General features: G+C 39.5%; 1 protein-coding gene across 2 annotated transcripts in view; it reads left to right on the top strand.

Moving 5' to 3' along the window:
• LYST (lysosomal trafficking regulator) overlaps positions 1-15,691 on the top strand; it is a 281,303-nt gene that overhangs the window by 265,017 nt on the left and 595 nt on the right. For both annotated transcript variants that reach the window (XM_066235524.1, XM_066235534.1), the window contains 2 exons: positions 13,899-14,055; positions 14,463-14,534. In XM_066235524.1, the coding sequence (XP_066091621.1) occupies positions 13,899-14,055; positions 14,463-14,534 (229 nt within the window). The remainder of the gene's footprint in view (positions 1-13,898; positions 14,056-14,462; positions 14,535-15,691) is intronic.

Below are 15,691 nucleotides of genomic sequence, written 5' to 3'. Positions count from 1 at the left end.
TATCCTACTACTTGACTGAATTAATTTATAAGTTTTAGTAGTTTTATGGTGGAATCTTTAGGGTTCTCTGTATACAGAATTATATCATCTGCAAATAATGACAATTTTACTTTTTCCTTTCCAATTTAAATACCTTTTATTTCTTCTCCTTGTGTGATTGCTGTGGCCAAGCCTTCCAGTACTACATTGAGTGTGAGCAATGATAGCAGACATCCCTGTCTTGTTCCTGATCTTAAGGGAAAACACTTGTAGTTTTTGCCCATTGAGTATAATGTTGGCTGTGGGTTTGTCGTATATGGCCTTTATTATGTTGAGGTATGTACCCAATTCATTCCCACTTTGCTGAGAGTTTTTAACATAAATGGTGCTGAATTTTAACAAATGCCTTTTATGCATCTATTGATCTAATCATGTGGTTTTTATTGTTCATTATGTTAATATAGTGTATCATATTTATTGATTTGAGGACATTCTACCAACCTTGAATCCCCAGAATAAATCCCACTTGATCCTGATATATGACTTTTGTAATATATTTCCGGATCCAGTTTGCTAATATTTTAAGTATGTTAGCATCTTTGTTCATCAGGGATATTAGCCTGTAATTTTCTTTTTTTTTTGTAGTGTCCTTATCTGGTTTTGGAATTAGGATAATGCTGGCCTCATAAAATGAGCTTTGAAGTTTTCCCTCCTCTTGAATTTTTTTGGAATAATTTGAGAAGAATTAGTGTTAATTCTTTAAATCTTTGGTAAAATCACCTGTGGACTTCCGTTTGTTGGGAGGGTTTTTTTTTATAACTGCTTGAATTTCACTGGCTCTAATCTGTCCATTCAGATTCTCTGATTCTTCCTGTCAGTTTTAGAAGATTGTATGTTTCTAGGAACTTATCCATTTCATCCCAATTGTCCAATTTGTTGGCAGTTTAGTTCATCATATTTTCTTACAGTATTTTCTTTCTTTGTATTTCTTCAGTTACTTCTCCTTCATCTCTGATTTTATTTATTTGGGTCTTTTCTGTTTTTTTCTTGATGAGTCACATCAAAGGCTTGTCAGTCTTGTTTATCTTTTCAAAAAACCAGATCTAGTTCTGTTGCTCTTTTGTATTTTTTAGTCTTGTTTCTTGAGGAATGCCTGTAATGCTGTAATTTTCCTCTTCGGACAGCCTTTGCTATGTCCCATAAATTCTGGGTTGTTGTGTTCTCATTTTAATTTGTTCCAAGGTATCTTTATTTGTTCCTTTATCTCATTGTCAAGCCATTCATTGTTTAGTAACAAGTTGTTGAGCCTCCATGTATTTATGTGGTTTTCAGTTTTTTTCTCGTGATTATTTCTAGTTTCATATAATATGGTCAGAGAAGATGCTTGATATGATTTCAATGTTCTTAAATTTATTGAGACTTGTTTTGTGCCCTAACATGTGGTCTATCCTAGAAAATGTGTGCACTTGAAAAGAATGTATATTCTGCAGCTTTAGGGTGAAATGTTCTGAAGATATTGGTTAAATCCCTCTAATCTAATGTGTCACTTTAGGCCACTGTTTCCTTATTGATTTTTCTGTCTGGATGATTTATCCATTGATAATAATAGCATATTAAAATCCCCTACTATGACTGTATTACTATCATTCTCTCCCATTATGTCCATATTTAGGTGCTCCTGTGTTGGGTGCATAAGTGTTTACAAGGTCATATCTTCTTGCTGGATTGATCTTCTTATCATTATGAAATATCCTTGTTTATCTCTTCGAATAGCCTTTGTTTTAAAGCCTGTTTTGTCAGATATAAGTATTGGTACTTCAGCTTTGTGTTAAATTTCCATTTGCATGAATTATCTTCTTCCATCCCTTTATTTATAGTCTGTGTGTATCTTTCATTCTGAGGTGGGTCTCTTGTAGACAGCATATATATGGATCTTGGTTTTCTATCCATTCAGTTACCCTGTGTTTTTTTATTGGAGCATTTAAGCCATTTACATTTAAAGTAATTATTGATAGATACGTATTTATTGCCATTTTTAAAATTTTTATTTATTTTAGTTAAATGGGAAACAGAGAGACAAACTCCCACATGTGCCCCCACCAGGATCTACCCAGCAAGCCCCCTAGAGAGCAATGTTCTGCCCATCTGGGGCTGCTGCTCTGTTACTCAGCAGCCAAGCTATTTCAGTGCCTGAGGTGAGATTATGGAGCTATCCTTAGCACCCAGGGCCAACTTGCTTGGACCATTCAAGCCATGACTGGAGGTGGGAGGAAGAAAGAAAGAATGAAGAGGGGTGGAAAAGCAAATGGTCGCTTCCCCTGTGTGCCCTGACTGGGAATTGAACCTGGGACTTCCACACACCAGGCCAGTGCTCTACCACTGAGATAATCAGCCAGGGATATTGCCATTTATTAAAATTGTGTTTCTTTGTTGTTCTTTGGTTTTGCTTTTTATTTTCTTTAAAAAGGCCCTTTAACATTTCTTGTAATGCTGGTTTGGTGATAACGAACTTTTAAAAACATTTTCTTGAGTGACGTCACGGAAATGGCGCCGTGAGCAGCGCGTCCGACAGCTCTCCCCTAAATCACAACAAATTTATCAACTAGAAACAGAAAAATTTATCCTCGGAGCATTCCGGAGTTCCACACAAACTGATAGCGAAAGGACTGTTATCACTTGAATCTGAGAGACGAGGGTGTGGAGGAATCTACCACAGGGACGTTCTTTCAAACCGCAAGGAAGTGCGCCTGTGGTGAGTCAGCCCATATACTTGGGAACCGCGAGCCGCCGCCGCGAGCGGCCGCCGCGAACCGCCACCGCGAGCGGCCGCCACGAGCAGCCGCCGCGAGCTGCCGTGAGCAGCCGCGCACGCGCCCGGTCCGGTTGAGCACCGCTGACGTTCCCAGCGGCCCGCACACTGCGAGTGGGGGTCGCCGGCCACCGGTGCCCGGAGTGCCCCATTCGCGCGCGTGCCTTGGGCATTCCACGCGCCCCTGCTGGCCCGCAAACGCAGGGGACTCCATTATCCTGCGCCTGGTGCGGTCCAGCCGCCAGCGGCAGGGCGAGCGGGAGAGGCTTGGGAGATTCTCTCCGTGGGCGGGGCACCTCACCCAGCCATTCAAGCTAACAATCAAGCGTTGGGGGAGGGGCGCGTGCAGGCAGCCTAAAATACCTTCGGAAGCACAGCTGCAACCCAATCACTGAAATTAGCTTAACCCATAAAATCTGCGCACCCTCAGTTCTAATTGATAAGCTCTCTCTCAGTTCAGCGATCCAAGACAAGAGGCGTGATATTTTTTAGTGCCTCTCGCTAAAGGGGCGGGGGCAACTTCTGATTGATAGAGCCTCCATATTCAGGGATAAACGCTAACAAGAAGGACTTGGCAGATAATAAGGTCTATACTACACTAGTCGTAAGCAGAGACTAGTGCCTCTTCTTCCCTGCAAAAACAGGCTACAAAGTGTGGAAAGCCTGGGTTGAGAGGTCCAACTAAATGATAGGCGCTGAACAGTCACCTTGACAACAATTGACTCCCACCCCCGCCTGATTACACTGGAGGCCCTGACTGTCAGAGCCTTTCCCAAAGCCTTGCACTGAGTGGGGATAGAGTGGGGATTTCCCAGCTCTTTGAGCCTCTTACTCCCCAGGCAGAAGCAGTTGCAGCCTTATAGCTGGATCACCAGGCTGCTAATTCAGAAAGGGGGGACTAGGAGAGAGAATCCAGGAAAGCAAACTCTCTCATCGTTGGACCCTGCAAACACCAACAAGCCTTTACTTCCAGCAAGACTAAAGCCAATTATATGACATTGCCATAGAATCCCATCAACTGCAAATCCCTACCTAAGAGTGACACAGGGGCAGAGCCTGGGGTACAGAGTCACCGACCAGGAAGAGGGAGAGAAAAGAAAAAGGAAGAAGTTAACCTCTCAAAATCAAGAAAAACCCACAGACTTTACAACTTGATCCACTAATTTTTTGTTGTTGTTGTTGTTGTTTGTTTCTTCTATCTTTTTGCCTTTATTTCCTCCACCTCGGTCCTTCTATTCTCTGCCCATCTTATGCTTCCCCTTTCTTGAACTACACTACCCATGAGTGTTGCATTTTATTTTTCTTCTTTATCCTCACCCTCCTTTAAGGTTATACTCCAAAACAGTTAACTCTCACTCTCTCCTCTTCTGTTTTGTTTTTTTTTTTTTGTCTTGCTTTATTTTGTTTTTTTCTCTTCCTATTTTATTTCTTCTTTCGTTTTTCTCTTTTTCTTATTTTTTCCTTTCTATTCGTTTTTTCTTTTCTCATTTTACTTTCCTCCCATATAATCCTCAATCACGAACAAATTAGTTAATTTGAGACTCAAGGCTTTTTTTTGGCTTTATTTCTCTTTTTTGCTTTTGTTTTTATTTTTTTTTTCTTGTTTGTTTATTTTTGTGGCATTTTGGGTCCTCCCAACCCAAGGTCTCCATTGTATTTAGTCTTCGCTCCACTTAATACAACAGATTTTTACTTATTATTTTTATTTTTTCTTCTTTATTATTCTTTTTTGGTCCTTTTTTCTGGTTCCCTCTTATCCCTCTCATTATATCTCTTAGTTGACCATCACTTACAAGCAAATCATCTTATGCTTGTCTAAGATTTTCTTCCTTTTTTTTTTTTTTGCATTTAGTAGGTCCCTACTCCCTTTTTTTGCCCCTTGAACTCTTCACCCCAAATCAGGCCCTCCATTATAGGCACGATATTTCCCTGAGGAGGGGAGAGGAGGGAAAGAGAAGAGAGAAAAAAAGGGGGAAATAATAATTATTACTGTTTTTTTTTGTGGGGTGTTTTACCCTTTTTTTTTTTTTTTTTTTTACTTTTTACTCTTTATTAATTCTAATTAGTGCTATCAATTAGACCACCCTCAGATGCCGATAAGAAAGAGGAAATCGAATATTATGGATACAAAAGAAAGAGAGGTAACACAAATAGATGTGGAAAAATCTATGGAGAAAAGACTTAACATATTGGAAGCCTTGGAGCTAAATGACAGAGAATTTAAACTAGAAATCTTAAAAATACTCAGAGATATACAAGAAAACACAGAAAGGCAATATAGGGAGATCAGAAAACAACTCAATGAACACAAAGAATATATTACCAAGGAAATTGAAACTATAAAAACAAATCAAACAGAAATGAAAAACTCAATTCACGAGCTGAAAAACGAGGTAACAAGCTTAGCTAACAGAACAGCCCAGATTGAAGATAGGATTAGTGAAATAGAAGACAAACAACTTGAGGCACAACAGAGAGAAGAAGAAAAAGACTCAAAAATAATAAAAAACGAGAAAGCCCTACAGGAATTGTCTGACTCCATCAGAAAGAATAACATAAGAATAATAGGTATATCAGAGGGAGAAGAGAAAGAAAATGGAATGGAGAATATACTCAAATAAATAATAGACGAGAACTTCCCAAGCCTGTGGAAGGAACTAAAGCCTCAAATTCAAGAAGCAAACAGAACACCAAGTTTTCTTAACCCCAACAAACCCACTCCAAGGCACATCATAATAAAGATGACACAAACCAATGACAAAGAAAAAATTCTCAAGGCAGCCAGGGAAAAGAAGAGTACAACATATAAAGGAAGGCCTATTAGATTATCATCAGATTTCTCAGCAGAAACTCTACAAGCTAGAAGAGAGTGGACCCCAATATTTAAAGCCCTGAAAGAGAGGAACTTTCAGCCAAGAATACTATACCCATCAAAGCTATCCTTCAAGTATGAAGGAGATAGAAAAACATTCACAAATACAGAAAAGGTGAGAGAATTTATCAACAGAAAGCCCCCATTCCAGGAAATACTAAAGGGGGTTTTCCAACCAGATTCAAAGAACAAAAGAAAACAACACCACAAGTAACAGCTCCACCAAGAACACAATAAAACCAAACTTAAACTGTGACAACAAAGGAAAAAAAGGGGGGAGAGGATGGAGATTAACAGTAGCAAAGGATGATGAAGTGCAGAAATACTTATAAGATAGGGTACTACAATGAATATGGTAGGTACCCTTTTCATTACTTAATGGTAACCACCCTTAAAAAAACCACCACAAAAACACTTGACTTAAAAAAGGTAGCAACAGAGGAAAGATGTATGGAACACAAACAAACAAAAACAAATGATAGAAAAACAAAAGAGAAGAATCAAACTAGATACAAAACTAACAGAAAGCAATTTATAAAATGGCAGTAGGGAACCCACAAGTGTCAATAATTACACTAAATGTAAATGGATTAAACTTACCAATAAAAAGACACAGAGTAGCAGAATGGATTAAAAAAGAAAATCCAACTATATGCTGCCTACAAGAAACACATCTAAGCAACAAGGATAAAAACAAATTCAAAGTGAAAGGCTGGAAAACAATACTCCAAGCAAACAACACCCAAAAAAAAGCAGGCGTAGCAATACTCATATCTAATAATGCTGACTACAAGACAGAAAAAGTACTCAGAGACAAAAATGGTCATTTCATAATGATTAAGGGGAAGTTGAATCAAGAAGACAGAACAATCCTTAATATATATGCACCAAACCAAGGAGCACCAAAATATATAAGACAGCTACTTATTGACCTTAAAACAAAAACTAACAAAAATACAATCATACTTGGAGACCTCAATACACCGCTGACGGCTCTAGATCGGTCATCCAAACAGAGAATCAATAAAGATATAGTGGCCTTAAATGAAATACTAGAACACCTGGATATGATAGACATCTACAGGACACTTCATCCCAAAGCGACAGAGTATACATTTTTCTCTAGTGTACATGGAACATTCTCAAGAATTGACCATATGTTGGGCCACAAAGACAATATCAGCAAATTTAGAAAAATTGAAATTGTACCAAGCATATTTTCTGATCATAAAGCCTTGAAACTAGAATTCAACTACAAAAAAGAGGGGGAAAAACCCACAAAAATGTGGAAACTAAACAACATACTTCTAAAAAATGAATGGGTCAAAGAAGAAATAAGCGCAGAGATCAAAAGATATATACAGACAAATGAAAATGAAAATACGACATATCAGAATCTCTGGGATGCAGCAAAAGCAGTAATAAGAGGAAAGTTCATATCACTTCAGGCCTATATGAACAAACAGGAGAGAGCCAAAGTAAACCACTTAATTTCACACCTTAAGGAACTAGAAAAAGAAGAACAAAGACAACCCAAAACCAGCCCAAGAAAGGAGATAATAAAAATCAGAGCAGAAATAAATGAAATAGAGAACAGAAAAACTATAGAAAATATCAATAAAACAAGGAGCTGGTTCTTTGAAAAGATCAACAAAATTGACAAACCCTTGGCAAGACTCACCAAGGAAAAAAGACACAGGACTCAAATAAATAAAATCCAGAATGAAAGAGGAGAGATCACCACAGACATCATAGATATACAAAGAATTATTGTAGAATACTATGAAAAATTATATGCCACCAAATACAACAATCTAGAAGAAATGGATAAATTCCTAGAACAATACAACCTTCCTAGACTGAGTCATGAAGAAGCAGAAAGCCTAAACAGACCAATCAGCAGGGAGGAAATAGAAAAAACCATTAAAAATCTCCCCAAAAATAAAAGTCCAGGCCCAGACGGTTATACTAGTTAATTCTATCAAACATTCAAAGAAGACTTGGTTCCTATTCTACTCAAAGTCTTCCAAAAAATTGAAGAAGAAGCAATACTTCCAAACACATTTTATGAGGCCAACATAACCCTCATACCAAAACCTGGCAAGGATGGCACAAAGAAAGAAAACTACAGACCAATATCTCTAATGAATACAGATGCTAAAATACTAAACAAAATACTGGCAAACCGAATACAACAACATATTAAAAAAATAATACATCATGATCAAGTGGGATTCATCCCAGAATCTCAAGGATGGTTCAACATATGCAAAACAGTTAACGTAATACACCATATCAACAAAACAAAGAACAAAAACCACATGATCTTATCAATAGATGCAGAAAAGACTTTTGATAAAATACAACACAATTTTATGTTTAAGACTCTCAACAAAATGGGTATAGAAGGAAAATATCTCAACATGATAAAGGCCATATATGATAAACCATCAGCCAACATCCTATTAAACGGCATAAAACTGAGGACTTTCTACCTTAAATCAGGAACAAGACAGGGTTGTCCACTCTCTCCACTCTTATTCAACGTGGTGCTAGAAGTTCTGGCCAGAGCAATCAGACAAGACAAAGAAATAAAAGGCATCCATATCGGAAAAGAAGAAGTAAAGCTATCACTTTTTGCTGATGATATGATCCTATACATCGAAAACCCGAAGGACTCCACAAAAAGATTATTAGAAACAATAAACCAATACAGTAAGGTCGCAGGATACAAAATTAACATACAAAAGTCCATAGCCTTTCTATATGCCAACAATGAAATATTAGAAAACGAACTCAAAAAAATAATCCCCTTCACGATTGCAACAAAAAAAATAAAATACCTAGGAATAAACATAACAAAGAACGTAAAGGACCTATATAATGAAAATTACAAAGCATTGTTAAGGGAAATCGAAAAAGATACAATGAGATGGAAAAATATTCCTTGTTCTTGGATAGGAAGAATAAATATAATCAAAATGGCCATATTACCCAAAGCAATATACAAATTTAATGCAATTCCCATCAAAATCCCTATGAGATTTTTTAAAGAAATGGAACAAAAAATCATCAGATTTATATGGAACTATAAAAAACCCCGAATAGCCAAAACAATCCTAAGGAAAAAGAATGAAGCTGGGGGCATTACAATACCTGACTTTAAACTATATTATAGGGCCACGATAATCAAAACAGCATGGTATTGGCAAAAAAATAGACACTCAGACCAATGGAACAGAATAGAAAGCCCAGAAATAAAACCACATATATATGGTCAAATAATCTTTGATAAAGGGGCCAACAACACACAATGGAGAAAAGAAAGCCTCTTCAACAAATGGTGTTGGGAAAACTGGAAAGCCACATGCAAAAGAATGAAACTCGACTACAGCCTGTCCCCGTGTACTAAAATTAATTCAAAATGGATCAAAGACCTAAATATAAGACCTGAAACAATAAAGTACATAGAAGAAGACATAGGTACTAAAATCATGGACCTGGGTTTTAAAGAACATTTTATGAACTTGACTCCAATGGCAAGAGAAGTGAAGGCAAAGATAAATGAATGGGACTACATCAGAATTAAAAGTTTTTGCTCAGCAAGAGAAACTGATATCAAAATAAACAGACAGCCAACTATATGGGAACTGATATTTTCAAACAACAGCTCAGATAAGGGCCTAATATCCAAAATTTACAAAGAACTCATAAAACTCAACAACAAACAAACAAACAATCCAATAAAAAAATGGGAAGAGGACATGAACAGACACTTCTCCCAGGAAGAGATACAAATGGCCAACAGATATATGAAAAGATGCTCAGCTTCATTAGTTATTAGAGAAATGCAAATCAAAACTACAATGAGATACCACCTCACTCCTGTTAGATTAGCTATTATCAACAAGACGGGTAATAGCAAATGTTGGAGAGGCTGTGGAGAAAAAGGAACCCTCATTCACTGTTGGTGGGACTGTAAAGTAGTACAACCATTATGGAGGAAAGTATGGTGGTTCCTCAAAAAACTGCAAATAGAACTACCTTATGACCCAGCAATCCCTCTACTGGGTATATACCCCAAAACCTCAGAAACATTGATACATGAAGACACATGTAACCCCATGTTTATTGCAGCACTGTTCACAGTGGCCAAGACATGGAAACAACCAAAAAGCCCTTCAATAGAAGACTGGATAAAGAAGATGTGGCACATATACACTATGGAATACTACTCAGCCATAAGAAATGATGACATCAGATCATTTACAGCAAAATGGTGGGATCTTGATAACATTATAAGGAGTGAAATAAGCAAATCAGAAAAAAACAAGAACTACATGATTCCATACATTGGTGGAACATAAAAATGAGACTAAGTGACATGGACAAGAGTGTGGTGGTTACCAAGGGTGGGGGGGGAGGGAGGACATGGGAGGGAGGGAGGGAGAGAGTTAGGGGGAGGGGGAGGGGCACAGAGAACTAGATAGAGGGTGACGGAGGACAATCTGACTTTGGGCGAGGGGTTTGCAACATAATTTGATGACAAAATAACCTAGACATGTTTTCTTTGAATATATGTACCCTGATTTATTAATGTCATCCCATTACCATTAATAAAAATTTATTTAAAAAAAATAATAATAAAAAACAAACAAACAAAAAAAAACATTTTCTTGTCTGGGAAGCTCTTTATTTCTTCTTTAATTTTAAATGATAGCCTTGCTGGGGAAAGTAATCTTGGTTGTAGGTCCTTGGTTTTCATCACTTTGAATATTTCATACTTATCCCTTCTGGCCTGAAATGTTTCTGTTGAGACATAACTGACAGTCTAATGGGACCTCCCTTGTAAGTAACTAACTGCTTTTCTCTTGATGCTTTCAAGATTCTCTCTTTGTCTTTAGCCTTTGCCATTTTAGTTATGATGTGTGGGCCTTTCTGGGTCCATCTTGTTTGGGACTCTGCACTTCCTGGACTTCAGTGCCTAACCAGGTTAGGGAAATTTTTGGTCATTATTTCTTTCCATTTTCTTTTTCTTTCTTTTTTTTTTTTTTTTTTTTTTTTTTTTAGATAGGCAGGGAGAGAGAGACAGGAACATCAATCTTTGCCCTGACTGGGGATCAGACTGGCAACCCTTGTGCTTCTGGACAATGCTCCAACCAACCAAGCTACCCAGCCAGGGATTTTTATCTATTGATTGATTTTTAGAGAGGTAAAGAGAGTAAGGGAAAGAGAGGGGAGGGGGAAAAGAAGCATTCCTTTGTTGTTCCACTCAGTCATGCATTTATTGGTTGCTTCCTGTGTGTGCCCTGACCAGAGATCAAACCCCCAACTTTGTTGTTTTGGGACAACGCTCTTAACCAACTGAGCTAGCCAGCCAAGGCTGGTCATTATTTCTTCACATAGATTTTTGATCCCTTGCTCTCTCTACTCTCTTTCTGGTACCCCTATGATGCAAATGCTATTGCACTTCATATTGTCCCAAAGATCCCTTAAATCATTCTTGTTCTTTTTAACTTCTTTTTTCTGCTCTAATTAGTTGTTTTTTCCTACCTTGTCTTCTATCGCTGATTCGATCCTCTGCTTCATCCAACCTACTGTTTATTCCTTCAGGTGTATTTTTGATGTTGGATATTATATTCTTCATTTCTGATTGGTTTCTTTTTATGGTTTCTATGTTCTTTTACTTTGTTTGACAAAGAAAGAAAAGGACAGATAGGGACAGACAGACAGGAAGGGAGAGAGATGAGAAGCATCAATTCTTCATTGCAGCACCTTAGTTGTTCATTGATTGCTTTCTCATATGTGCCTTGATGAGGGGGCTACAGCAGACCGAGTGATCCTTGCTCAAGCCAGCGACCTTGGGCTCAAGCTGGTGAGCCTTGCTCAAACCAGATGAGCCCACATTCAAGCTGGTGATCTTGGGGTTTTGAACCTGGGTCCTCCACATCCCAGTTCGATGCTCTATCCACTGCGCCACCGCCTGGTCAACCTCTGTGTCCTTTTATATATTGCTGCCTCTTTGTTAAAGTTCTCACTTTGTTCCTTGAGTATCCATATAACCATTACTTTGAACTCTATATCTGATAAACTCCTTATCTCTGTTTCAGTTAGCTCTTTTTCTGGAGATTTTTCCTGTTCTGTCATATTGGATCGGTTTCTTTTTTCCACATTTTGGCTACCTTTTTGTGTTTGTTTCTATGTATTAGAAGATTCTGTTTCCCAGTCTTCATGGAGTGACCTTATGTAGTAGGTGTTCTGTTGGGTCTAGTGATGCACTTGCCTAGATCACCTGAGCTGAGTGCTCCAGGAAAGTCCCTTGTATGGGTTATGTGGGCCCTCCTGTTGTAATTGAGTCTAGATTGCTGTTGGCTTGTTGTACATGGGATTGACCCTCAGGCTGGCTGACTATGAGGCTCTACTTCAACCAGTGCATTCAGGCTGTTCTGCAGGTGCTGACCACAGGAAGTGGAATTTACCTCAGCTGGGTTTGGTGTCTCACAAGCTCTCTCTTTGGATATACTGCTTGTGAAGCTAATGGATCTTACTCTGATGTTATCTAATGCTGGCCACTGGTTGTGTTGGTTCTGGGCATCTTGGGAGGGAACCTGGTGCAGGCCAATGTAAGATGCTGCCTGTGACTGGCCCTCAGCCACCTGTTTCAAGCTACAAGCAACCCTCACTTTGTGGCTGCCTCTGCTGAGCTCAGGTGCACGTGGGAAGGACCAAGTTGCACACCAAGGCCAGCTTTTACCACCAGCTGGCCCAGGGGCAGGTCAGCAAAAGTCCCAATGCACCCTGAGATCCACCTCCATCCGCTGGCTGTCTATTAGGCTCTGTCACTGAAAGAGCCTCTGGTGGAGTTGGGAGGATTTGGATCTCCCCTGAGTGGGAGGTGCCCAGTCAGGCTTCAGGGAAGGTGGTGGGTGAGGTCTCCACCCCTGAGCCACAGGTTAACAGTCTGTTCTAGATTTCATCCTGACCTCAGCAGAGTGGAGACGCTAGGAGTTGGGCTGGTCGAGCCTTGGAGCCCAGAGTGTGGGTCTGCTGGTAGCCAGGAGTATAAATCTATTGAATCTCTTGTGAGGGGAAGCACCAATCAGATTCACGGGAAAGTGGGGGGGGGAATGCCCTCCACAAAGCCAGACAACAGAGGCACTGCCACTCCCTGAGTCTGTCCAGACCTCTACTCACTGGCCAAGGCAGCTGACTCCTTATCAGGGCCTAATCTCTGCAGGGTGGGGCAAATGTCTTTCTCCCAGGCTGTTGCCACACAGAGAGAAATGCTCTGCCCGAGAATGATGATTGCTGTGGTGTGGGAGAGTGACTCAGCACAGTTTTGGTAGCTGTCCCCTGTGTCTCTTACTAGTGCCACCACTGCATACTCTTCTCCTGTGACTCTTGTCCACTCAGCCCTCCCTCCGTCAGAGCCCAGGGTAAGTGTTTGAGAACAAGATTTTGTGTGTCGGCCTTGCAGACTCCATATCTCTGTAGACTCCCATCTCTTTCTGGCAGACACCTTGCTGCTTTTCACAGCCAAATGCTATGAGCACCTCTTCTTGACTCTGGTGCTTTGGGCTGGGGAGTCCAGCTTGGCATTTGGGCCCCACACTTTCCAGGGGGAAACATCCCCCCAAGGGCTGAGATATCCCTCCTGAATCTCAATAGCCACCTGTAGAAGCCAAGCCAGTACTCTTCTCATCTCTATCCTTCCTACCAGTCTCTGAATTCTTTGAACCCTTGGTAATACGACTCCTCTTCATTATTACTCTTGAGTTGGTTTTTCAGGTTAATTATTCTTAAATTTAGTTGTGACTGTAGTTTGATCCTGGGAGGAAGGGAGTGTAACATCCACCTGCTCTGCACCATCTTGGATCTCCTTCACAAATCGCTTCTTGTGAAAAATCACAGGATATTTTCTTTTTGCAAATTGTTTAGCTTTCTGGGTACTTTCAGATTCAGATTTGGGAGTTCATGTGCTAATATATTATGATTCATGATTAACTTTTCTGTTGCTCTCATTGCAGATGTTTTATTTTTTTACTGGTCATTCATTGTCTCTAGATAAACATGCAAAGCTTCATGTGATTTACAGTGTAGTAATTTTATTTGTTCGTTCTGCAGTCAGGAGTTGTCTATAAACTCCATCACAAGCTTGGTCCCCAGGGGTGCCCATCTGGGGCCTAGGGTGGTGAGCTGGAGATGCCACACTCAAGTGACCTGGTTTTGGTGTTTTAGCTGGTGGAGGCAGTGACCTCAGACTCTGGACAGTGAATGGGGACCTCGTGGGACATGTGCACTGCAGAGAGATAATTTGTTCTGTTGCCTTCTCCAACCAGCCTGAGGGAGTGTCCATCAATGTGATTGCGGGAGGACTAGAAAATGGAACCATAAGGTGAGATGCATCCTGATTCTCTGTCTGCTTTTGGTCACAAGGACACAACAGTTTCAAAAATAAGTTTTTAATATATAGGCATATTAATGTTTAACAATTAGAAATTTAAAATCACCTTCAGACATAGGTTCTTCAGTTACTTGTTTTATTTATAAATAATAAAGATAGCTTTAATGAGGTTTTGAAATTTTATATTGTTTGTTAACTTAAAGATTAACAATACAAAAATATACCCAGTTAGGTTTCCTTACTGCCATCCCCACCCCTGCAGACTCCCCAGAAGTCCTGCTGTTCATTGTTCACTGTGTTCCTTACATGTGATTTTTAATAAATAACAAATATGTAAGTTTTCTTAGTGAAGGAAGTTTTAGTTTGCATAATTAGATGATGACTCTTTCCCCCTCTAGGTTATGGAGTACGTGGGACCTAAAGCCTGTGCGGGAAATTACATTTCCTAAATCAAATAAGCCGATTGTAAGGTAAAACCTCCTACTCTCTTCTTCATAACATATTCTGTGGCTGGGTTTCTGTTAGAGATATTAAAGCACACAGACCTAAAGAAATGTATGATGAGAGTCTTATAAATAGACAACATTTAACCAACAGCAGGTTGTCCAGGACCCAGTGGCCAAAAGAGGCACAGTCCTTGTCTTCATGGTGCTTAAAAACTGAGTCAGGCATTGAGTCTGACAGACTGGCATGCTGGGTAGTGCTCAGGGAAGGCCTCTTGAATTGTAGTGGTGATATGTTTCCTTCTTTATTGAAAATACCAAAATGGTGGCTGAGAGCTGCAGGTGTGTCTTCAGCAAGACAGATAGTCTCTCCCTCTCCCCCATTCCCCATGGGCAAATCTGACTTCACAAACTCAACTGGACATAAGTGATTCAAATTCTACTCTAGTAAAATATATTTCTTTTATCTCTTTTTTTTGTGATATGAAGGAAGATAGACTCCCACATGCACCCCAACCGGGATCCACCCAGCAACCCCCATCTGGGGCCAATGCTCAAATCAACCAAGCTATTTTTAGTGCCTGAGGACAATGCTTGGATCACCTGAGCCACTGGCTGTGGGAAAGGAAGAGAAAAGAGGGGGAGAGGGAGAGAAGTAGATGGTCACTTCTCCTGGGTTCCCTGACTGGGAATCAAACCCAGAACATCCACAGGCTGGTCCAACACTCTATCCATTGGCCAGGGCCAGTTTAGTTTCAATATAATAAATTTAAAGTTCAATGACCCTAAATTAATAATTTGTTATGTTTTACCTTTTTCTCTTTCAGGAAAATAAACTATCTCCTCAAATAATTATTTCTATAAAGAAAAAATGTAGTGCTGTTATATTTTTTTAAAGTTTCCTATACTCAAGCATTTGTTGTTTAAGTAATAAAGGATAAGTGAGAAGGAAAATACAAAGAGAACATGAAATGAAGGAGTGGCATGTACTGGTCTCTGGGATCCTGACACTGTTCTGTGTTACCTGGTTAGAAGGAGTGTCACAAATGTGCCAGAAGAGCCCCTAAACTATGAGAATCACAGTCAAACCAATGGGCCATAGGCAGTTATTTGTCTCTCTGCTCCAGTAAAGATAGCATAACTTCTTTACACATTCCTATGTGGTCACCAATATGATAATTCAA

Source organism: Saccopteryx bilineata, chromosome 1 (genome assembly GCF_036850765.1).
Source record: "Saccopteryx bilineata isolate mSacBil1 chromosome 1, mSacBil1_pri_phased_curated, whole genome shotgun sequence".
NCBI lineage: Eukaryota > Metazoa > Chordata > Mammalia > Chiroptera > Emballonuridae > Saccopteryx > Saccopteryx bilineata.
The sequence above is the reverse complement of the archived record's forward strand: the minus strand, read 5'-3'. Positions and strand labels throughout refer to the sequence as shown.